Source organism: Callorhinchus milii, unplaced genomic scaffold (assembly GCF_018977255.1).
Source record: "Callorhinchus milii isolate IMCB2004 unplaced genomic scaffold, IMCB_Cmil_1.0 Scaffold8, whole genome shotgun sequence".
In the NCBI taxonomy this organism is placed as follows: Eukaryota; Metazoa; Chordata; class Chondrichthyes; order Chimaeriformes; family Callorhinchidae; genus Callorhinchus; species Callorhinchus milii.
The window spans coordinates 13,494,491-13,517,577 of NW_024704749.1; the positions used below are offsets into that span (position 1 = coordinate 13,494,491).

Below are 23,087 nucleotides of genomic sequence, written 5' to 3' on the forward strand. Positions count from 1 at the left end.
TGTGTACGGCTTTGCAGGCTCTCGAGAAAGGATCCAGTCCAAAAGGAGTCATTAACTTTGCGGGTTACAAGGTGCTGAACTCAGCTGATCACTATATGGAACTGCTCAGTGCCAGCATGCCAGGTACGTACCATGTCTTAGCCAGGAAGTGAGTGACGGATGGTTTTTGGGGCTGTGGGGGCAGCAGGATGTGCGACACATTGTGGAATTGACGGTCTGGGACACCGGGAGAAAGTTACTTCTCTTTTCAAATAACCTCTGACTGTGCGGGGAAGGGGGGAGTGGGGTGGCTCTGCAAGGGGAGGGGGGTTTTGGGGGTGGTTGGCAGGTCATGAGCTGGCGCTCACCCCTTTATCCTCCTTGTGTTTGAAAGGGATCAAAGGGAAGGCGAGCAGCTCGCCCTTTCTAAAATGGCCGACGGAGTTCCGTACCATGATGTGGCATCCATACGGACGTCACTTTTACTTCTTTGTCCTGGCGGAGAAGGAGCAGCAGAAGTGGCAGGCTGTCTTCCAGGATTGCGTGAGACATCTCAATAATGGTGAGCACCGCGCCGTTTGTTTTACGTTTCATTTAAGAACATAAGAATTTTCTAGACGAAAGAAGACCAAGGTCCATTCCAGGTCGCCTTCGATCATCCTGGCACTCGCTTGCACATGTCGTGTCCCAAGGTACACATCCTGAGATATTATTTTCTAACAGAAATCTATCTGATTTGTTCTTGAAAGAATCAACACTTTCTGCTTCCACCGTCTGTCTCCCCGAGGAGCGTGTTCCGTATGTTTACTACTCGCTCACTGAAGTGGTGTCTCTGCAGATTTGTTCATCTATCAAAAAAAAAAGGCTTGCTTTTCTCATCTGCCGAAGGCGCTGGCTGCTTTACTGCTGGATCCTAAAAATGTTTGCAGCACAGGGAGAAACCAGAGTATTTCAGTAACAAGAGTTGGAGGAGCATTTTACTCAGCTTCAAACTTTCAGAGTGTCTTGCTTCTTGGCACATAGATAATAAAAGAATATCCTTGCGTTTGATATAGCGCCGTTCATGCCAGGAGCATGTCTCGAAGCACTTCACAGGATTTACCCTGTACCAAATGTGAGGATTATAATTATTATTATGTGTCGGCAGGAAAAGCGCTTTTCCGTTCTATTCCTTAATAAAACACAGTCAAACCTGAGTCCTTTCCAAGGCTACACGTTGCCATGTGCCTAAAAGAACTCCTGATGCCATATTTAGAAGCTCTCTCAAAACTCTTTCCTATGAGTCAAAATTTGTGATGAGTCAAATTTTCTTTATATAAAAAAAGCTCCCATCTGGTGTCTGACAGGCAGGCCACTCGCTGGCTTGCTTACAGAACCCACTTGCTACCAGTGAGGTAATGAATCCCAGGTCTTGCAGTGACTTTGCTGTACATGTTCCCTCAAGACTTCCCCTCCCACCCCCCCTCCCAAACCCCTTGCTCACGTGCTGTTCACCCACACATTCCCTGTAAAATGACCTTGTTTAAGATGACATTCTCCTGTAAACGGTAAGCGAGAGGACCCGGGTTTGATTCCCGGGCAGGGCAAAACCGTAGGCGAGTTTCATTACTCCACATGGCTCTGTTTAGCTCCCAGTAAGTAGGAATCCGGCTGTTAGTCGATTGGCGGATTGCTTTCCATGGACAATACATTTTTTAAAAATAATAATTTGGTCACTCAATCCACGACTGTTTGTGGGACGCTACTTTGCACAATTGTCTGCCGCGTTCTGCCCACAAAATATATAATCTATAGAATAAATTACAGTAATATATTACAGCGTATCCTGTGAAGCGCTTTGAGGCGTCTCAATGATGTGATAAAGTGCTATATCAAATGCAAGTATTATTATTATTATTTGTCCTACAATGCCTCTCTTTAGATACGCACTGATTGCAGTGTCTTGGAGTGTGTTCGTGTATAAATAAACACAGCCCTCGCTTGAGGCCGGCTATGTTAAAGCTCCCTTTTCATAAACTACTTTTTATTAGCCCCTTGTTGCTCCACACAGTGACTCCGAAATCCAATTGGCTCGAAAGGAGTCTGGGACAGGATCATAGTCCTGACGTGAACCAGATTTGGAGACCACTAAGAGCCATTGTAGTTTCAGGGGTTCCCGTGTTTAACTCCTGTAGATTCTGGTGGGTTGTGAGCTCACTGGTATTTCTGACCAGATTCTCCAAGTGACTCTCCAGGCTGGCCCCGGCTTTGAGCTGAGACACGGGTTCCATAATGGCCCTTTTGTTGCCACACAGTGAAGCTGTGTTTGGTCCGGTATTTCTCTCTCTCTTTAGGTGGCTGTCTCCAATTTTTTTTTAGTTTTCGGAGAAGATTTGCAGGGAGAACTCTTATCGAGAGGTTCCCAGGGAGACAGTGATACTCCCTCGCTCTGCTCTGTCCTGCCCTCCCCTCCTGTCGGGTGGTGCTCAAGGAACTGACCGTGTGGGAGAACAGGCAGCGATTTTTACTCTCGATTTTGTATGAGGTACTTTTTCTTAGGGGATAATGTAGAATGAATTCTGTGCCTATCGTTTCATAGGAATCCAGGAACAGGGAGAAGCCATACTGGATGTCAACCTGGCTTGGTCGGTAGCTCTCTCTCACCTCTTGATTCAAGAGGTTGTGGGACATCATGAAGTTGAACTCGCAAACAACCATGAAGTAAATTATCAATTTTATCCAGTGGGAGAGCGAATTGTTGGCCAGGATATGGGGAGAAAGTGTCTTCTCTCTTTGAGTAGATGAGAGTTGCTGGGTAAACAGAGGCCACAAAGTCTCTCGATGTGCAGCCAGGCTTGTGCTGGAGCCAGGCCAGAGACCCGCCTGTGTAAATCCTACTTCAGGCGTAGCTTGTGTCGATGCAACACCTGAGGCAATGCTACAGTCCTACAGAGTGTTCAGCCTGCCTTACTCTAAATTGCTCTCGTCAAATCTCGCTAGGCGTTTTGCCTCCAGTTCGGATTTCAGCTGCATTTTCCATTTTAAAAAATTTATAAACAATCATTTATCGCATCCTGGAAGGTGGGTGGGGGGGCATTTTTTTGTTAACAAGTTTTTTAAAAGTTTTGGCTTTTAAACTCCTCTTGTGCACCACTCTGCCCTCAACAAAATGTCTGTGTTTTTTCTGGGGTGGGAGGGGTCAACACTTGCACTTGAAAAGCTTGCTAGCGATGGATCTTAATAATCCTTGCAATTGATATCTTGCCTAATCGAGATGTTTCCCTCCTGATGTGTTGGCCAACAATTCTCCCACCGCAAGATAAAATTGGTCGTTCACTTCCTGGATGTTTGCAGGGTTAACACTGTGCATAAATTGGCTGCCGTGATCACCAATAACAACTAGAAGAACAGTAATTATTGTAAATCACTTTGAGGCGTTTTGGGATTTGATCTCTTGTCCATTTATTCTCTCGTTTTACCAACCACCTGATTGAGCAAGCTTCCAAACAGCCTAGAAAGACAAAAACAACTTATTTTTACAGTACTGGACCTTATCATGTCGAGACATCTCAAAGCGCTTCACACATACTCATTGTGAATTATCGTGACTGCTTTTTGCAGTCAAGTCAGCTCACTGTAAACAACATATAATAATAATAATAATAATAATAATAATCCTTGCATTTGATATAGCGCTTTTCACGTCGGGAGGACGTCCCAAAGCACTTCACAGAACACACTGTAAAGTGAATTGACTGTATATTTGTGGGCAAACGCGGCAGCCAATTGCGCACAGCAATGTCCCACAAACAGTTGTAGATTGAAAATGACCAATTTATTATTGTTTTTGGTTTTGGAGGGATTATTATTAGGCTCTGTGTGGAGTAAGGAAACTTGCCCAAGGTTTCGCCCTCTGCCTGGAATTGAACTCAGGTCTCTCACTTGCAAAGCGAGTGCTCAACCACTGAGCTACAGGACTCCACGATTGTTGGTAGATGTGTAGAAACTACTGCCTGGATTCCTACTGTTACTTGCAGTTGAGGTCTAGGCTGATGATCCAGTGAAGGGTGGGGGGGCGGGAAATGCATTGTCAGAGGTGCCGTCCTTCGAGCTCTATATCCCCTGTACACTCGACACTCGAGATGCTTGATGTTTTTAGGCTGTGCAGACTGCAAGGATTATGACGTTACTGACAGCAATGGTAAACTACAGCGTTACTGTACAAAGCCTAAGCTTTCTACACAGTGATTACCCCTAAAGCCCTTCCCCCAGAATCAGACTCTGTCGTCCCCAGTCCCACATGTGGAAGATATTAATTTCCTTTCAACTCCCTGTTTATTGCCAACCATTTTGGCCGAAAGGGGACCAGTTACATAAGGGAAGTGGGTGGGGGAGGTGGGAGGGGAAAAGTGCATTAAGAAAAGAAACTCTTAACTTACATTCTATTCTTGGTCACATAGTTGTAAGAAAATGTTAAAATGCCTTATTAAAAACAAGTATTAAAAAAAAAGGCACCAGTAAATCAAACATTCACCAAATAACTTTGTGATTTTATTACCACATTCTTGCGCCCGGTTGGTGGTCGGATCTATTTATATATTGATGGTCGCTGGACGGAGCGGCCATAGTTAATGGAACGTCTTTGATGCCAGTTCGGAAGTAACATAGGGCAAAAGGAATGCAACTTGGCATCCTAATCGTAGAGCAAGAGCTGTACTTTTGGGGGCCGTTTTGGTGATTTTATTATAATCCTTTTGTTTGGAGTAGCTCCTCATACATCGGGAAGCCGTCTCAAAGTGCTTCACAGTATTTTACTGTTAGGTGTAGTGACTGTATTTGCGACCAGTTTGCCCACAGCAGTGTCCCACCAACAGCCATAAAGTGAATGACCATTTTTATCTGGGGTATTGTCGACCGGGACACAGGGCGGGGGGATTGGTAATGTCCATCTGAACAGAGAGACGGGACATGGGTTTAACGTCACGTGTAAAGGAAGGTGCCTCTGGCAGAGCTAAGACTATATGAGCTCAAAAGAGTTGTGATGATGTGAGGCTTGAACCCGCAACTTTCCGACTCCAAGGTGAAAGTGCTCAGCCAGGCTGACACCAAATTTTTATCTTATCTGTTAAAATTATCGTTCTTCCAGAGTAGGTTTCGACTGGTACGAGGTATGTTTCTGACTGAGAGCCAGATGCCTTAGCAAATGGAAATGACACGTCTTCTCTTTCTTCCTCCTACTTCCCCTTCTTGGAATCTGGCTCCATCCACTGCACAATCACCAGGCTCTGAATAATCCAACTATAAATAAATATTTTTACACATCGTGAAATGTGACTGCCGATCACAGTGCCTTTGAAGCATCCTTTGATCTGAGCTTTTTCCTGCCTCTATTTTTGGACTCTTCAAAAAGAAAATCATTGTTTATTTTACATGCTGTTTGGGGAGGGGAGGAGGGAGTGGTGGGGGGGCGGGTGCTGAGATTATGCAACCTCTCCTTACGTGTTCAATGTGACATGATAATCAGTGAACGGCATCGAACACGTGTGTTACGAGGAGCACCTGAACACCTGTGTCTGAAAGGCACAGTATCAAACACAAGCATTATTGTTGCTTCAGGCTGCAAAATGCTCATTATTTCACATGCTCAGAGTGTATTAGAGTTAGAGCGTTTGACAGCACCAACTCATTGTAAAACAAAGGCACGTTCACAGATGGAAGCAGAACATTCACACCCCCACACCCTTCTCTTTTTCTCTCTTTACCCCCGGTCGCTCCCTCCCTACATCTCTACCATTAGCTTACACAAACCACAAGGCTCCCAGCTGTGCTGCCTCTCACACTGCAGATTGGAATGTGGGCACCATGTTAAGGAGGTCATGGTCTGACAGTGAGCGCGGTCGTGCCAGTGAACTCGCTCGACAGTCAGCAATATCCTCGCCACTCCTCAGCTTCTGAGCAGAATGATTCAGTGTTAAATTCACCCTCATCCCCCACCCCCCTCAGTTTCACTCGGCGCTAAAGACACCCCAGACACTTTCTGTCTTTCTGTCCTCCTGGGCCAGCAGCTTCCTGGGAAAGATGAGTGCGCTGCGCAGACTTTAGTCTGTGCTGTTGTTTGAAACAGTGGATTGATGTCTTAAGTCCTTCCACATGTTCCCATTTCCTATGATTAATGGCTGCGGCCAAAGGTTCATAACTTCTGCCTTCGCTAAGTCATTCCCTTTGCCCTGCACTAATCTGTCTGCGTGATTTACTCTTTCCTGTCTGTATAGTAGCTTACTGACTCCCCCCACACCCCCCACACCCCCTGCTCCCCTCCTGTTCAAGTGCTCATCACATTTTATCTCTGGGGCGTTCAAAAAAATTCCAGTTATTTGTGTGTTTGTTGGGGGGAGGAGTTGGAAATACCAGTTAGGAGGGGGGGGGGGGGTCATCTCTTTCTGTACATTACATCTTGTCAACATTGCCCCTAAACTCAGATTTCCCCTCGAATCGCTGTCTGCCGGCTGCAATCCTGTGCTGAAACCCGAAGCTTTTATGGAGTCCCGTAGATTGGTGGTTAGTGCACTCGCCTCGCCAGCGAGAGAGAGGCCCTGGGTTCGATTCCTGGCTTGAGCGAAACCTTAGGGCAAGTTTCCTTACTCCACACGCCTTCTGTCTACCCAACAGTAAGTAGGAGCCTGGTTGTTAGAAGATTGGTGGATCACTTTCCTGAGGGGTAATAATCCCTCACTAATAAACACGCGTGCGGTTTAACAGCACCTGGCTCCGAAACTGCCCGTGCACAAAGGGCCAGTTGGAGTTAGGCGCTAATTACTATAGAGTGAAACATCACGGTATTTTTTTCTAATGCTCCTCTCCTCTTTCCTCCCCCCCCTCGTTTTACAACCTAGGATTGCCGGAAGATTCCAAAGTGGAGACTCCGGCGTTCAGCGATGCCGTCCGTCTGTACCGTCAGTCAAAGGATCAGTATGGCACCTGGGACATGCTCTGTGGCAACCAAGTGCAGGTAGGCTTGTGGTGAATGGTCTGGCTGGCAGCCTGGGTGACTCAATCGGGTGCAAACCCTCCAGTGCCTTGGTACGTCCTCCGGATGTGAAAGGCGCTGTTTACATGCAATTTGTTGTTGTCATTGTTATAAACTTCCTCCACTTAGTTGATGATCTGGCAGTGGCTCCGCGCTCCGTGGGCTGTGTTCCAGGGCCTGTGTGCCCAGCCTTTTGAACGCTGGCCCTCAGGCTGTGCCAGTCAGCGGGTCTCGGGGAGGAGTGGTGCTGAAGTGAGATTAATTTGAGGGACATGAAAAGTTGAGCCGTGCCAAAATCAACGTTCCATGAAGGAATGCGAGACTAATCGCATTAAAAATTGGTTCCTTTCTTTGTTCAGCAGCCAGGGCTGTTGAGAAATATATTATTCTTTCTCTCTCTCTCAAGTCAAGTCCAATCTGTGCAACCCGCTGCTTGACGTGATTTAATGCAATTTACATTTACACAGCGCCCTTCAAACTGGGATAGCGTCTCGGAGCGCTTAGCAGTTTGATGCCGAGCCGGGGAGAAAGGGGGAGGTGACTGTAGGCATGGTTGAAGAGTAAAGTCGTCAGGTGCGATGTGAAGGTGGACAAGGCAGAAGGAATGAGTCAGTGAGCTCCGGTGGTATATAAATAGTATGTAAGAGGTATTCACAGCAAAATATATAAATCTATAAAGTGTTTTGGTGGAATGTTTCAGCCAGGCCAGCTGATGTATCTCCTGAATGCAAACTGCCGAGAGGAGTAGGGATCAGATCTTCCTCTGTCAGGAGGGAGAGTTAGGAGAGAGATATCTAGACTTTTGCATAATTGTTTCAGACTCAATCTGTGATGGGCGAACGGTCTGAAAACAGCAGATGGCTCTTGGCTGCCAATGACTCTTTCTCTCCCGTTCTCCCTCTCTCTCTCTGTCTTTTTCTCTTTCTTCCTCTCCGAAATGAAAGAAAGATGGCCGTTTAGCACAATGCTCTACTTGTGGCTTTTCTGCAAATGTTTGGAGCTGGTAGTCAGAGGTCATGTGAAGTGACGGGTTTGTTCCATGGGCCGAGTGCCTCACACTCAACAGCTGAAGGACAGAGAGCCATCCACCGAGCTTCCTCCCAAGATGAACAATTTTCGCTTTGTTATTTCTCATCAGCCGAGGCCTGAATCCAATGTGAAACTAAGTGCATAAGGAAAACAGAATATTGGCAAGAAACAAGTCGGGTGAAATAATATGAATTTAAGTGAACACCTATTGGTATTATGAGGGGCTTAGTTCCTGGGGAAAGAGCTGAAAAGAGCCACTAATGATGAAGGACAATAATACAAGGTTGGTGTATGTTAAAGCTCAGTGGAGACGCCATCAAATTGAACTTTTCTGCTCTTCCTATAATTTCATGTTATCCAAAAAGAAACCTCTCCAACTCTCCAAAAAATACTATGCTTTTTGCAATGGAGATTGGCCTAGAATCTCTTGCAATTCATTTGCGTGTTTGTCAAGGTTGGACTTTGTAAACCAAGCGGGATTAATTCCTACTCCAATTGAATAAGGCCTAATGAGTCCTATCATAGCAATGTTCAGCCCCATTCTCTCTCTCTCTCTCTCTCTCTCTCTCTCCTTCTTTTCCTCTAATTCTCAAAGGTGCTGACCATCAGCAGAAAAAACAAAAGTCCGGTCGAAGATGTCAATCTTAACTCTGCCCTGAGTGGCCCCCGTATGTTGCGTATCAGAACAGTAGAAATACGAACGTTTGGCACCACGCTGTAATGAAAGGAATTTGCCATGAAAATATAGGTGTTTAAATTTTTTTATAAAAGATAAGGTTGGCAAATTGACAGATCTCTTTTCATTCCCCTCTTTGGAAACATTTATGGAATATATCCTTATGTGCATTATATATTAATATACATATATATTTATATTCCTGGCAAATAGCATCCCCACTATTACTAGTTTCAGCTCTACTTCTATCCTATGTTCTACCCAATGGTTTAATGTAACATACAGTGTATGTGGGAGGGAAGGAAGAAGGAACATTTCAGTGAGAGCTTGATTCATTTACTCAGGATGTTCCAGGCATTAAAAACCTCATGGTCTCTCTCCCATTCGCTAGTTTTGGAAACAATCTGCAATAGCAAAACATTGTCCAATTTGCATGCGAATTAAACCAATTTCTAATGCCAAATCTTGATAAGAGTGAGCGACTGACCTGAGAGAGGGACTGCCCATATAACTGATTTTGCCAGCATAATGATTGACGGAAACAGGAACAGTATGTTCAATTTAAAGACCTCGCAACAACTGGCAGCTTACAGCGAGCGAGAAAGGTTTATTACAATTGCACTCTCTTTGAGTGAAAATGGTAAATTGCTCGCAAACAATATTCTCCTTGAAATTGAATTTGCATGTGAGCCTGTTTGCTCAGCACTGCAAGTGAGCGCCTTGTCCCTTGTAGTATAATGAAGTTTCAGCCCTCTGGCTACTTTGCATTGCCTTTCGGTTCAGAGGAACTTCTAACCATTCACGTCTGCCTACAGCAGGTTGGAGCCACTCGCAGGCCACATCTGGCCCGGGGGAATGATCTCATCCGGCCCGCGAACCAAATCAGGAGACTGGGGGCTCAGACTCTGAACGGCAATGGGACTGGCCAATCAGGATAAAATACTGCTTATGGTGCTCACAAACATTTCTCAAATCCAGCACCCTGGCTTACAATATACACAGTCATTATGTTTCACAGTCTGTCTATACCGGGAAGTGCTTTGAGACATCTTCCGGACATGACAGGCGCTGTTTCAAATGCAAGGATTATTATTCTTTTGCTCAGCGATCTGTAATAGCTGAGTCTCCTTGTATGGTAAACTCACACAACAGTTCTTGCTAACAGAGACCGAGAGAAAACATTGTGCCTTTTGCAAGATGGTTGGCAGAAATTCTCAGAAGGATTGTGAAGGAGACTGTGTTTTATAATCTTTTTTTTAGTCATTGTGTTGTTATTCTGCAAAGGTTTTTATTGCTTGATCAAAGGGCGCATTAAAGTCTTTCGGAAACCTCGTGGCTGAATAATTCACTAATGTGGAAACTTGGCATCTGAAAACTCTGCATCGCTCTTTTATTGAAGCCACTTTATTGGGACCAGTGTTGTAGATGGCATCTTACTGTTGTGCGAAAGAATAGTTCCCTCTGTTTAAAGCTCATGCTTTAAGAAATAATGCAGCTGTCCATGCTGAGAAAACTTCTAAAAGTTCCCAAAATATCCTGGAATGGGTCGCTGAGTAAATCCAATTATTAATAATGCTAACAATCCTTACATTTTCTATAGCACTTTTCAAAACAAGAGGACATCTCAAAGTCTTTGCAGGATACACTGTAAAGTGTAGTGACTGTATTTTGTAGGCGAAGACGGCAGCCAATTTGAGCACAGAAATGTCCCACCAATAGCCATGTAATAATAATAATAAGGGGATAATAATCCCTTCCAAAAAATAATAATAATTTAGTCACTCAATCCATAACTGTTTGAGGGACGCTGCTGTGCTCAATTGGCTGCCGATTTTCACCCACAAAATACAGTCAATTCACTTTACAGTATATTCTGTGAACCGCTTTGAGACTACTCAAAGACGTGATAAGGAGAGCTATAACAAATCTTATTATCCTTATGGAGTGACTGATCCTTTTTTGGAGGGTTTTACTTGGTGGATTTTGTACATAAATCAAATGACTTGTAACCTGCGGTTTAAGTTTTGCCTGAATTGAAATCCTTGCAGGCTTGGACTTTACCCTGAAGTGTGGAGCTAGTGTGTGGTCTTCTGTTTTTGACTAAGTAGCTTGAAAGTCCGCATCATATCAGAGGGCTACTTGCAATGCGAAAATAATAACCTAAAACATTTGATCTCAAGTCCCGAGCGAGATACAGTGAAGACGTCTTAAGTGATCTTTTTCTCTCCAAAAGAACATGTCTTTGATCAGCGCTCCATGTTTTTACATCAGATCAACGAGAGAGGTTTGGGTCGAGAAAACTTGTGGGCATATTTGATCTTCACGTCTGGGACTTTGAGCTCATGGTCTCGGCTGATGTGCCAGTGCGGCGATGGTGAGTGGAGGAGGTGCCGTCCTTTGGATGAGATGTTGAATTAAGCCAAGGTCTCTCTCTGTTCAAGTGTCGCGAAAGATCCCACGGGCAGATGATGCCTCGAGCTGACGTCTCATCCAAAGGACGGCACCTCGAACAATACGGCGCTCACCCAGCACTGCTTTGGAGTGTCGGCTGAGACTATATGAATTCTAATTCCTGATTTGGAGGCTCGAAGCACAAACTTGTGACTCAGATGCCAGATGACTACCTACTGATTAAGTGCCTCCACAGAGGAAGGTTTTACTAACCGCTGGTTTGTTATTTTTTTCTCCCTCCACAGATTATGAGCAATTTGGTGATGGAGGAGTTACTCCCAGAGCTGGGGACGTTGATTCATCCCAGGCTGAAAGGGAAAGTTCATGATCGACAGAGAGCTTGGATTCTGGTGAGTATTTGAGAATTTTTATAAATTATTATTTTCCCTCTATCCACACGTTTCTCAGCTAGAGTTTTTTTTTGCAATAATCTCCCCTCTGAGACCCAAGTCAGGATTTTGCACTCACAGTCTAGGCTCCAGTGTCATTCTGGATGGAGCTCTGCATTGTTAGTTTTTTTTGATAGAGCGCCTCATCACGGCGTTATAGTAAATCCTGACGAAGCACTTTGAGATGTCCTTGCTATGTGAAAGGTGCATTATCAAATGCAAGAATTATTAGTAAGACAGGAGGTTCTTGCTACTTCTTTCAAACTTCCCTGCCCGTAGGCAAATGGTTAATAGCACCAGCGAATATAGCACTAAATACGTAGACACGTAAACTGTAGTTTCAACCCTGTTAGTGCTGAGTCACCAATCTCAACCAGGGCAGCAACAAGCACATCTCATGTTTGTCTCAGTGCTCCTGGGCTTGAGGGGAAAATTGAGCAGCATTCTTTTCTCTTTCCCACTTTCCACCCCACTTTCAATCACTATCCTGTTACCCCCAGTCAAAGATTATGTTGGGTTGGAGTTGCCTAGCTATACCGTTAGATAAATATTTGTGCATCCAGGCTGGCTCAGTCGGTAGCATTCTCGCCTCTGAGTCTGAAGCTTGTGAGTTTAAACCCAACATCGGAATTTAATACTCGGATAGGGCCTGCATTATTGGGTGTGTGGTCCTTCAAGTGAGAATGGACGAGACCTTGGCTTAACTTCTCATTTAAGAATGGCACCTGACAATGCAGGGCTGCCCCCAGAACTAGGTTGGAATGGAGTCAGCCATTGCTAAGCCAACTAAGATTCTTCATCCAAAGCAGTCTTCAACAACAACAACAAATTGCACTTATATAGCGCCCTCCACACAGGGCAGCGTCTCAATGCGCTTAACAAGTGGCAGAGCCTGACTCTGAGCCTGGGGGCGGGGCAGGTGGCCATAAGCACGGTCAAAGAGGAAGGTGTTCAGGTGGGCAAGGCGGAGGGATTGAGGGAGAGTGTTCCAGAGTTTTGGGGCTTAGTGGTTGAAAGTGCAACCTCCAATAGTGGGGTGAAGGGTGTGAGGGATGAGCAGGAGCCAGTGCCAGTTGAGCGGAGGCACCGGGTGGTGGATTGGGGAGTGAGGAGGTCGGAGAAGTAGGGAGGTGCCAGGGAGTGAATGGATTTGAACACGAGAGTGAGGATCTTGAAGTCGATCCGTTTGGTGATTTGGAGCCAGTGGAGCCTGGGCCAGAACTGGTGAGATGTCTTGTGATCTTGTGGTGTAAAATGCTATGACTGTACAAGGACAGATAATAACATCCAATTTGTGTCCTGTCTGTAACATTCTGGAGAAGCTGTTAGCCTTTGTTTCCCAGTGGGAAAGTTCTTGCTTGAAGTGTTGTTGCAGAACGTGGCTTTAAACAAAGCTCTGGCTGTTTTGAGAAGATACTCAGCCATTGAATGTGAGCCTGAAGTGACAAATTGACATGATGTCATAAGGTTAGTTACACAACTCGATTTAGAAGTTGATAATGCGCTCTTTATACTCCACCATAAGGCACCCTGACACGGAAGATCTTTCATTTAGAGCAAGTTTATTTCCTGAGGTGTTTACTCAGAAGTTATTCCCAAATGATAAATCCTTTATGTATAAGTAGGAGTATATTTTTTGGACCTGCTGTATATGGAAACCCAACAACGTGTTTAAGAGTATACAAACCAGACTCAGTTCCTCTTACATAAGCCACCTTCATACGGAAATTAGCTATGTCTGGAATGGGATGCGTACTCTCTCTGTTGGAGGAACACAACCTGCTTGTCTAATTCCGGAGAGTATTAGGTTGGTGAGGGACAAGACTCGGGGAACCCAGAGTGTGGGTTAGGAGTGTAACTGCTGGAGTTTATGGAAGATAGACATTGCTTATGGCATTAATATCTAAAGTGAACATTCAACTGAACTTCAACATTGGTGGCTTGGTCGAGAAATGGTCAGATGTGATTCAGAGGTACGTAGAACATTGAGATCTAAATGGAGAGTGGTAGAACACACTGAGAAGTGAAAGCTCCTTGATGGGCTAAGCTTCTAACGAGTGGGGGGAAAATAGATGTGAACAAGCCACACACAATGCTTACAAATCCTCCTCCCTCCTGTAACTCATGTTAACTACGTCACCCGAGAAAAGTTATGTAGACTTTTTTCCTCAAAACTATGTTCCAAAAAAAAAGTACAATGTGTTTTTGTGTATAGGCAGTGTTGCCAACTGGAAAAACATGAACTCTAGCCAAGTCTAGGATCTGCCTCCAAACATCAGAATACGCTCAGCCACTTGAGATTGCATTAGATTTCTCAGTTACTCTCTTTTTCGCTCTATCGTCACTTTCTTATGTAAAACGTTAAAACTCAAGGAAGGCACAATGTACACATTGGATAAATAAATTGATAAATAAATAAATTAGAGTTGAGATGTAGATCAAAAGGCTCAAGAGCTGAATGGCCTCCTCCTGTTTCTATGTTCCTAGGAATGCACAGAAACTATTAATTCCCCTCTAACCAAAATCCAGCAGTCAATGCTATCAATGGCAACCTATAGACTCCAGCAGTTACCCCAATGCACACTCTGGTGTCCCCAAAGCCTTGGCACTTGCCAACCTGCACCTATTACTCTCTGGGATTAGGTAAGCAGGCTGCGTCCCTCCAGGGAGAGAGTGCATTCCATTCCAACAATCTATCTCTGGGATTTCCATGTGTAGGTGGGATGAGTGGAATTCTAAGTTTGATTTGGAGACTCTTAAGCACATTGATGGGGTTTCCACACATGTCAGACACCTGGCCGACCAAACAAAAAGGTCGAACCAAATGTCAGCAGCTGTGGAAAAGCAATGTTTTAACCGTAGGTTGAGAACATCTGTCTCTTACCCACTGTGTTGGTTCTGTGGGTACCGCAGGCTGTTTTTGTATGGAATACTGTGGTCAAATGACCTGAAGTGTTGGTGTGTGTTGCCATGGTGACTGCAATGCCTTTGAGCATGTGATTCATGATCCCACTAAGAATAGTGATGTTGTTTTGTTCAGTAGGGTGTGTTCTGAAAGCAATTTTCTTTAGCTGCCAATGCAGAAAATGTAGTCTAGGCTGATGCTCCAGCACAGTGATGTGGGAGTGACATCTTCATCCGAGACATTGAACCAACGTCCCATCTGTGTCTGTTCAGCTGGGCGTTAGAAGCCCTGTCGCTACTTGAGGAAAAAAAGGGTATTTCTCCTAGTGTCCTGGCCAACAATCTTTCTCCGCCCCCACCCCCCATCTGATTTAAAAATTGGTCATTCACTTCATGGCTGTTTGTGGGACATTGCTGTGCGCAAATTGGCTCCTGAGTTTGCATGCAGAGACATAGTAAAATCCTGTGAAACGCTTTGAGATGTGTCAACATTGTGGTGAGATGCTCTGCCAAGTTGCAAAGGTTATTAAATAAATCATTTTTTCTGCCTCTGACTTCATGTGTAGCCTTCTTCACATATGATAATGTAGTGAAGGGAAGAGACAAGACTGAGGCAAGAGGTTAAAGGTCTAAAAATCACAGAAGGATGATCTTGGTTTGTATCTGACCAAGTCTCTGCTCTTGTGCTCCACAGATCACGGAGGCTGTGTACAAAATAGTTCAGCAGGAGACAAGACGCCAGTATGAAGCTGTGCTACAGAAATGCGAGCGCTCCCGTCCTGGTTTGGAGAGCAGGATTCGTACAGACATGGACCAAATCATCAACTCGAAGGAGCACGTGGCTAACAAAATCAGAGGTCAGTGATGTTCATGGACAATGGGCTTACAGATGGGAGGGAAGGAAATTTGGGAGGTGATGATGGTATGGCGTGGGGATGGGGAAGAAATGGATTGAAGCCAATTATCCCCATTGGGAAGCCCTTTGAACCTATAGCTTGCCTGCCTTTCTCACGTCCCCCATTCACTTCTAAAGTGCGGGCTTCAAGACATACTGGGTATTTGGTCAATATTTATTTATTTATTGGCTGCATTTCTTAGCCAGAATGGGATTTAATTTTTTCTTTAAAAATGTCCCTTTTCAAGGCCTACTGAAACCCTGCTTCCAAAACCATGGCTGAATTTTTCACAATTTGCGCTGAGTAGCTTCCCTGACACAAAACACACATTCTCTCTCACACTCACACACAACGCTCTCTAGATGTCTAGACATTCATGTGAGGATTTCTCAAAAGGGGCCATAGACCACTGTGTTCAGGGGAAAATGGGTTGAGAGGCAACAAAACAGGGGAACAGTTGAATCTTTGTGCAGGTTCTTAAAATAGCAGGAATGTGTGTCTTGCCCCCACTGCAACTATTCAGGCTGACGTAAGTTATTATGCTTACAAAGTGGACATTTTTCTTATTGGGAATTGGCTGCAGTGCTCCAAGCAGGGATCACTGCTGACCAGAACAGCGATAATGTGCCCTGAGGAGCCCTAACCACAAGTGGACCCGTCAGCAAGGATTCAGTTCAGCGTGTTTGAGCCTATTCCAACTGTTCTGTTTAATTCTTTTGCCATCGTGCGCTGTGTGCTTTTTTTCTCTCTCCTGTTCCCGTTTCCCTCGATGGCGATGTGGGGGCTTCAGCCTTTGTGATGCCGAAAGCCGAGGCTTGTGTACGAAGCCAGGTCCAGCCGTACATTGGCTCAATCCTGGACGCCTTGATGGCCCCGACCAGCAGGGGCTTCGCTGAGGTCAGGGACGTGTTCTTCAAGGAGACCGTGGAGATGAACATGAATGTGACGAATGAAGGGAGTCAGCACAAGCTGGGAGAGGTGAGAGGAGCGTCCGTCTATACGTTGGGGCAGCGTGATATATGTCACCTGGCTGGTTGGTTGGTTGGTTGGTTGGCTACAGGAGGTGGGGGAGGGGGGGAAAGAGGACGGTTAGACTCCCCCAATGCCTTCAGGTCCACAGTTACTGCACTCGGCAGAAATTCACCGTGAAATGCTCCGCTACGTCACAGCCATGGTCTGAAATGTTGTTTGTTGTTGCTGACCCTCCCTACCTCTTCCTGCTTCTTCCCTCCATTCTGCCCTCACGCCGATCTAGCCTGTCTTTAAATCCCTTAAAGCCTGCGGTGGGACATCCTGACGACATGAAGGGCACTATAATAATGTCATTAGCTGTTTGGTGTTGCCTCTTCGACTGAACCGTGGCTCACTCCCCCCCACCCCCCGCTGTAAAGTGCTCCTAATGGAGGGACGTTGTGTCGGCGCGAGTTGTTGCTTTAGTTATGACGTCGCGGTGAGGCCTGTGTTGCTCTTGTGTTTCCCAGCACATGGAGAGGCTGACGCTGCTGCCGTACCACCCGGTCAAGATGCAGAGCGGCTACGAGAAACTGGAGCAGCTCCAGCCCCAGCTCGAGGGCCTCCAGCAGCGCTTCGACCTCTCCAGCCCGGCCGTCTTCGTCCAGCGTGGCCAGATCCTTATGAGACAGGTGAGCCGCGTGGCGGGGCCGGTACCAACTCTCTCATCTCCCGAGCCTGAATTCGCTGTGGGTTCAAGCCCTGGGTCGTGGACTTTGACGTCACAAGTCCAGGCCGTCTCTCCAGTGCAGGAATAGTTAAAAGTATTGAAAAACTCACTGTCCTACAGACAGAATCAATTAGGACGGTTAGAAGGGAGTGACTTGCCAGCGAAGTCGGGAATTTGCTGTAATCCTCTCAGACCGCCTGAGCACCACATTCCAGCTAAGGCGAAGGCGAAATGGCTGATCCTTTCAGTGCGGTTCAAAGGGAGTGGTGACTGAGTTCGTACACACACATACAACAGAGGCGTCATCTAGTGCAATGCTGCCCCCTACTAACAATGGTGGGGAAACACACAGTAAGGCTGAGCAATCCAATACGGTGTGAACCTTTTCCTCCTCAGCAAATGGACAATGCAGTCTACACGTTCGAGCAGCTTCTGCACCAAAACCTGGAAAAATCCTCCGGGAAGGAAGATTTGTGCAAAATCATTCAACGCATCCAGGAGAGAGTGCTGAAGGTGAGTGTTAACAGTGCGTTGTGCCAGGTTTGAGCAAGTCAGCTCGTTGGTTGGGTGGGTTGGTTGGTTGGTTTGTTGGTTAATTAGTTAGTTAGCTAGTTAGTTTAGAGTATGTGGGGCATGGAGGGGGAGGCTGCACAAATGGACTTGATTTCAGCGCAGTGAGATGTGTAGGATGCCGTATTCAGCTTTTGTGGAGCAACAGAGGAGAGTTGAGGGGGAGCGATGTCAGTTGCTGTTTAACGCCTCTGGTTTTGCTCTTCACCCAGAAATACGACTACGACAGCAGTACAGTCAGGAAGAGGTTTTTCCGCGAGGCACTTCTCCAGATCACCATCCCCTATCTGCTGAAGAAACTCTCTCCATCTGTCAACACGGTAAGAGCCAAGCGCTGAAGAAGGCCTTTGATCTTCCTTCATGGCCTGGGGTCGTGCTCCGCCTCTGTAAAAAGCGCTCTGGGGCGCAATCCTGTTTGAAGGGGGGGGCGATTATAAATACAAGTTGTTGTTTCACATTACTGACACCTGTGCTCAAATACGTTCGCAGGGGGTGAAATTCCAACTGGGTCCAGATTTATTCTTATTTGTTTTCTTAGCATTTCAAGAAGTCCTGAATTTGGTAAATTGGTTGAATTCGTCTTTTTTTATTACAAAACCTTCCGTTTTTTCCGTGTTTCTTCAGTAAAACTTGCAGGAACATAGTCTTCATAATTAAGAACTATTTATCTGTCTGCGACGCGGCGCTGGGGGGAAGCTGTGAATCACAAAGCGACGGAGAGGTTTAGATGAGATGATTCATTGTCGGTCAGAGTAGAATCTGATTATCTTCTGTACACTCTCGCTCTCTCTCTTTCTTTCCTCACACTCACTCACTCTTTTCTCCCCTCGTGCTCTATCATAGACTCTGCCCAAATTTCAAGAGTTCATCTTTGAAGACTTCTCAAAGTTCATCTTGGTCGATCACATTTTTGAGGAGGTTGTTCTTCAGTCAGTTTCGAAAGATATAATGATGGGTAAGTCAGCCACTTGTTTCTATAGGGGTTAGCGGCCTCTCAATTGGAATTGATGTGCCGTTTGAAGTGAGTAGGCAGAGAAAAAGAAGTGAGTGTGAGAAAAGAATGGGCGGTTGGATTGCAGAAAGTGCTTTGAAATGTCTCGACGACTTCATAAGGCACTAGATCAAAGGCAAGAATTATTATTATTGTTAAATACTCGTCCAAACAACCTCCATTTATAATTGCTGCAGTATTCTGGGCAACGAGTGGAGGGGGATAAAAATGGGTAAACGTGAAAAGACGTGCGCACAGGAAGCTTCAGTGTCTTCTATGTTGAGGTACGTGCTATGAATCGCTTTGAGACGTCTTAACGACCGATAAGGCGCCATGTGAATTGCAGGGATTATTATTATTATTATAAAGTTGGACGGTTAATATGGTTGGAGCGCTGCGAACATCTTTTTTTTCAAGTTTGTTTCTCTTTCCTTTCAGCGGTGAAGGAAGCAGCTGTTCAGCGGAAACACAACCTGTTCCGAGACAGCATCGTGATCACCGGCAGCGACCCCAACCTGCACCTTCTGGGCGAGGGTCCTCCCATCGACTGGAGCGGCGAGTTTGGGGGTCCAGAGAACAGTCCGCCGAGCACAGCAGAGAAACGCAAGCGGATGAAGCAGGTGGTGTCCATGATCCAGGAGGAAGGAGTCTTTCTCCGGCCGGATGAGGTCCAGAGTATGGGGGACCTGAAGGAGGAACCGGAGAGCCAGGAAGGTCCAGACGAGGACGTCTCAAGCCAGGCCAAGTCCCCCGACAGCGTCAAAGAGATCCGCGACCTGTTGCCGGTCATCACTGTCGAGAAAGCCCTGCCGACCGAGTGCTCCCTGAGTAACGGAATCGCTTGCCAGGACACGCCCGCGGGCGAGAGCAGAGTGGAGGAAGAAAGCGAGCGGGCGACAGCCACCGAGACCAGCCAGGTGCCCGCCCCGTCCTCCAGCCGTGACAGCGGCTTCCAGTCACCCTCCGATGAGGAGCAGAGGACCGGGGCCGGAGATGCCGATGGGGCCACGGCCACTGGTCAAGAGCCCAGTGAGAAAGTGACTGTTTGCCAGCAGGAGGACCAGGAAACCGGGGAGGGGGTCTCCTCCTCAGAGAATCCCATCCCAGTCCCGCAAGACGCCAGCGCCACAGAAACAGAGGAAACAAACACTGCGTTCTAATTGACAATCAGACCCAGAGAGAAATTCACTGACTGTCAGGACTGGAGTTGATTGTTTCTCAGAGGGAAATAAACACATACGTTTTTCTTTTTTTTTGGCTCGCCCTTGGATGACGGTAATAACTGAGAAACTTGCTCAGTAAGCCTGCTTGGCCCCCCCCCCTCCCCGCCATTGCTATCGGGTTCAAACTTGTTGCCTCTTTTTTTGACATCCCCAAAACTTCCAGCAAAGCCACTCGGTTTCTCCTCCTTGCTCCCCCGCTAACAACTTTATCTGCATTTTGCTTTCCTTGTGTATGTTTTTTTGTGTGTGTCCTACACCTTTGTCATTGTCTCGTTCCCTCTTTCTTTCCCCCTTTCTCTTCCCTTCCTCCTTTCTTTTGCCCCTTGCCTCTCTGCGGTCCATCCATCCTTCCCCAAAATGTTTGATACAATCACAGTACTCTCCGGCCAAAGCAGAAGTGCTCGCTGGCTCCTGCTGTTCTACCACAAACCATCTTGTCTTTGAGGCTTTCTTGATTGAAACCACCATCACCATCCTCACCTACCTACCCGTCCCCATATTAGAGCAACCTTCATCACCTCTACTTTGCTGGCAAATGCAATACACCACCCATGCAGACAAGCGGTTCATTTCCCTAAATGTTCATTTCCTAACACTGTTTACTGTGCATTTCTGGAAAGGAACAAAATGCTGCGTTTTTACTCGTTTTTGGATGGCGGATCGCGGGGAGAGAAGACGTGAAATGGGCGTTACGAAGAGCGAGCTCTGGGGCTGGAAACCAAACGCCACGTCTCCGCAACCGAGGCTTGGGCTACGATCAGAGAATCCAGGCGATGCTCACTTCTGTTACTCGGCTTGATTTTTTGGAAACTTGTTTTTCATCCACTTCCACCACCGTCTCACACACCTCTCCTCCTCTCCCACCATGTCCTCTCTTGCAGCTGTGGGCTGTATCGTCGCAGAAGCAAATGCTGTGTAAGTGCGGGGCTGATCGCTGGTGAGACTGGAAGTGTGTGGACATCATAATCAATTTTGTTCACACTCAGATGTCTTTCCTGCACTGCTACAGATACGCAGCCTTAAGGATCCTTTTTTAAATAAAGCAAGTGTTTATTTAAAAATGTTAGGGTATATAGAGGAACAAAAAAAACTTTCTGCGGGATATTCTTACAAGATGTCTAAAGTGACCTTCACAGGCTTTGTGATGATGAATGTATTAGAATCAAGCAGTTAAGACAATCACAGTAGGGGGTACGGAGGGAAAAAAAACTATTGTAGAGAATCATAGCAGTCGTTTCTATAAGATTTTATTATTTTAATATGACAGAAATCTGGTCGCTTCTACTCAGAAGAAGGGTTGCAAATCTCTGGAGGGGTAGAAAGAGTCCAATGCATCGCAAACCTCTTAAATTATACTATGTGATCATCCTTTCTTTTGGGGGTGGGGGGGGAGAGATTAAACGAAGGAGGCTTTAAATTCACAAGGCATTCCTGACTCAAAGAGCAATACTGTTGAGAATGATTGCAAAAAATACGCCAAAGAATTGTTATATATAAAAAAAAGTGCAATCTCACCTGGGAAACAGTTTAACATTGAACAATATCTTATTTTAATGTTGGGTCCACAGGATAAATATATTTATATACACACAGTGTAATAATACGAGGGCTCATGATGGCTTGTGGTGGAGGAGAGAGAGAAAGAGAAATGCATTCTATAATAATCCTTGCATTTTGATGTAGCGCCTTATCACGTCATGGGACATCTTAAAGTGCTTCACAGGATATACTGTTAAGTGAATTGACTGTACATTTTGTGGGTGAAATTCTACTGATATTTTGCCATTAATTGAGACCTGTGCTCTTCACAACCAACCTGCAACCCTGCTTTATTAGGAATGGAGGTTTTTATTTTTTAATAAGAGAATTTTATGAGGTATCATCTAGCGTTAAGTGCTTATTTAACTATTAAATATTTCCTTGGGTTCGCTTGAGGCCAGTGATCATAGCTTTTTGCATTTCCCTTTAATTACTACAACACTAATTGACTTGTTTTTTTCCCACCTCCCCCTCCTTTCCGCTGTATCATAGCTTACGGTTAAAAGCTTTTATTTTGTAGCTTTCAAAACAGGATGGGAAGATGTACAGAATCGTGCATTTAATCAGTGGACGTTTGTTTTTAAACCGTACTGAAGTGACACACTATGAGCAAATCCACGTCAATGTCCACCCAAATTAATCACTTTAAAATTCCTCCTCGACTTTTGGTTATTTTTTGCTGCTTTCCTTCTAACCTTTTGAGGGGGGCGGTGGGGGGTGGGGGACAGGGGGTTTGCAACCGGTGATCGTGACTGTTACACCTCAACTGTGGGTTCCCACAGGGATGCTCCTAATGTTTTGTTAAGCTGCCTTTGTCCAAAAGTGTTGAAAATATGCATTCAATAAAGTTTTTTTTGAACAGGACCAGTTTACGACATATATGTATTTGGCGGAGGACAAAACGAGTCATTTTTCGCAAAAATCTCTTCTTGCATGAAACTCCAAAGGGTGGGGGCAGAGAGGCTGAAAAGATCTGATCTCCGATTACGTCCACTGACGATGAAGTGAACGGAAGTTGTCGGCTGGGGTGGCAACAACAACAAATTGCATCTGTAACTTGGGAGAGGAGGAGGAGGGGATAAGATTGGCCTCTGTGTGAAACGAGGAGGATTGGGTGGGAAATGAGAAACCTGATGAGTTGCCTTCAGCCTCTGCCAACTTGGGTCTTGCTGTTGGGTGGAGCTGGTTCCAATTTTCTAGCGCTTGAAAAGGTTGCCCTCTAGTGGGGAGATGCTGAGGTGCCGCTTGTAGCAATCGGAATGACCCCACGTGCTGATAAGGTGGACATTTGAGTGTTTGTTCATGTTGTCACCGGCTTGAAGTCCTCTCTGCTGAGAGGCTGGATATCTGGGCAAACAAGTGCACGGCTCCTTATAGCAGCAGTTATTTCATGAGGCTTGTCCACGCCAAGTGGAATGGGTCGATAAGATAACAGTGGCTTTGTCAATGTGGTTTTATCACTCCACAATACACGGTGTAACTAAAGAAACAATAGCGTTTGCTATCCTTGTGCTATGTTGGTTCCATCAACAGATTCTGTTTTTCTCCTGCGACTATTTAACACTGTCTGAGTGTGTTTGTTGCTCATCGTTCGATTGTTTTGCGTAGAGATCAGTTTAACTAAAATGGATTTTGATTCATGTTCAGGGAACGCAGCTTAACCCAATCAAAGCAACGCTTAACCTGTTTAGCGGCGGTGCCCGAATGTTAAAGACCTTGCACTGCTATTGGAAAAGAAATAGGAATTTCTCCT

At 45.7% G+C, this 23,087-nt stretch overlaps 1 protein-coding gene across 1 annotated transcript in view; it reads left to right on the forward strand.

Moving 5' to 3' along the window:
• The window catches only part of niban2a (niban apoptosis regulator 2a), a 49,360-nt gene extending 27,162 nt beyond the window's left edge, over positions 1 to 22,198 (forward strand). The window contains exons 5-15 of the mRNA XM_007909628.2: positions 18 to 123; positions 374 to 541; positions 6,852 to 6,967; positions 11,387 to 11,491; positions 15,129 to 15,291; positions 16,121 to 16,308; positions 16,812 to 16,973; positions 17,408 to 17,524; positions 17,794 to 17,901; positions 18,425 to 18,536; positions 19,011 to 22,198. Of these exons, the coding sequence (XP_007907819.2) occupies positions 18 to 123; positions 374 to 541; positions 6,852 to 6,967; positions 11,387 to 11,491; positions 15,129 to 15,291; positions 16,121 to 16,308; positions 16,812 to 16,973; positions 17,408 to 17,524; positions 17,794 to 17,901; positions 18,425 to 18,536; positions 19,011 to 19,732 (2,067 nt within the window). The 3' untranslated portion in view covers positions 19,733 to 22,198. The remainder of the gene's footprint in view (positions 1 to 17; positions 124 to 373; positions 542 to 6,851; positions 6,968 to 11,386; positions 11,492 to 15,128; positions 15,292 to 16,120; positions 16,309 to 16,811; positions 16,974 to 17,407; positions 17,525 to 17,793; positions 17,902 to 18,424; positions 18,537 to 19,010) is intronic.
• The last annotated feature ends 889 nt before the right edge of the window (positions 22,199 to 23,087 follow it).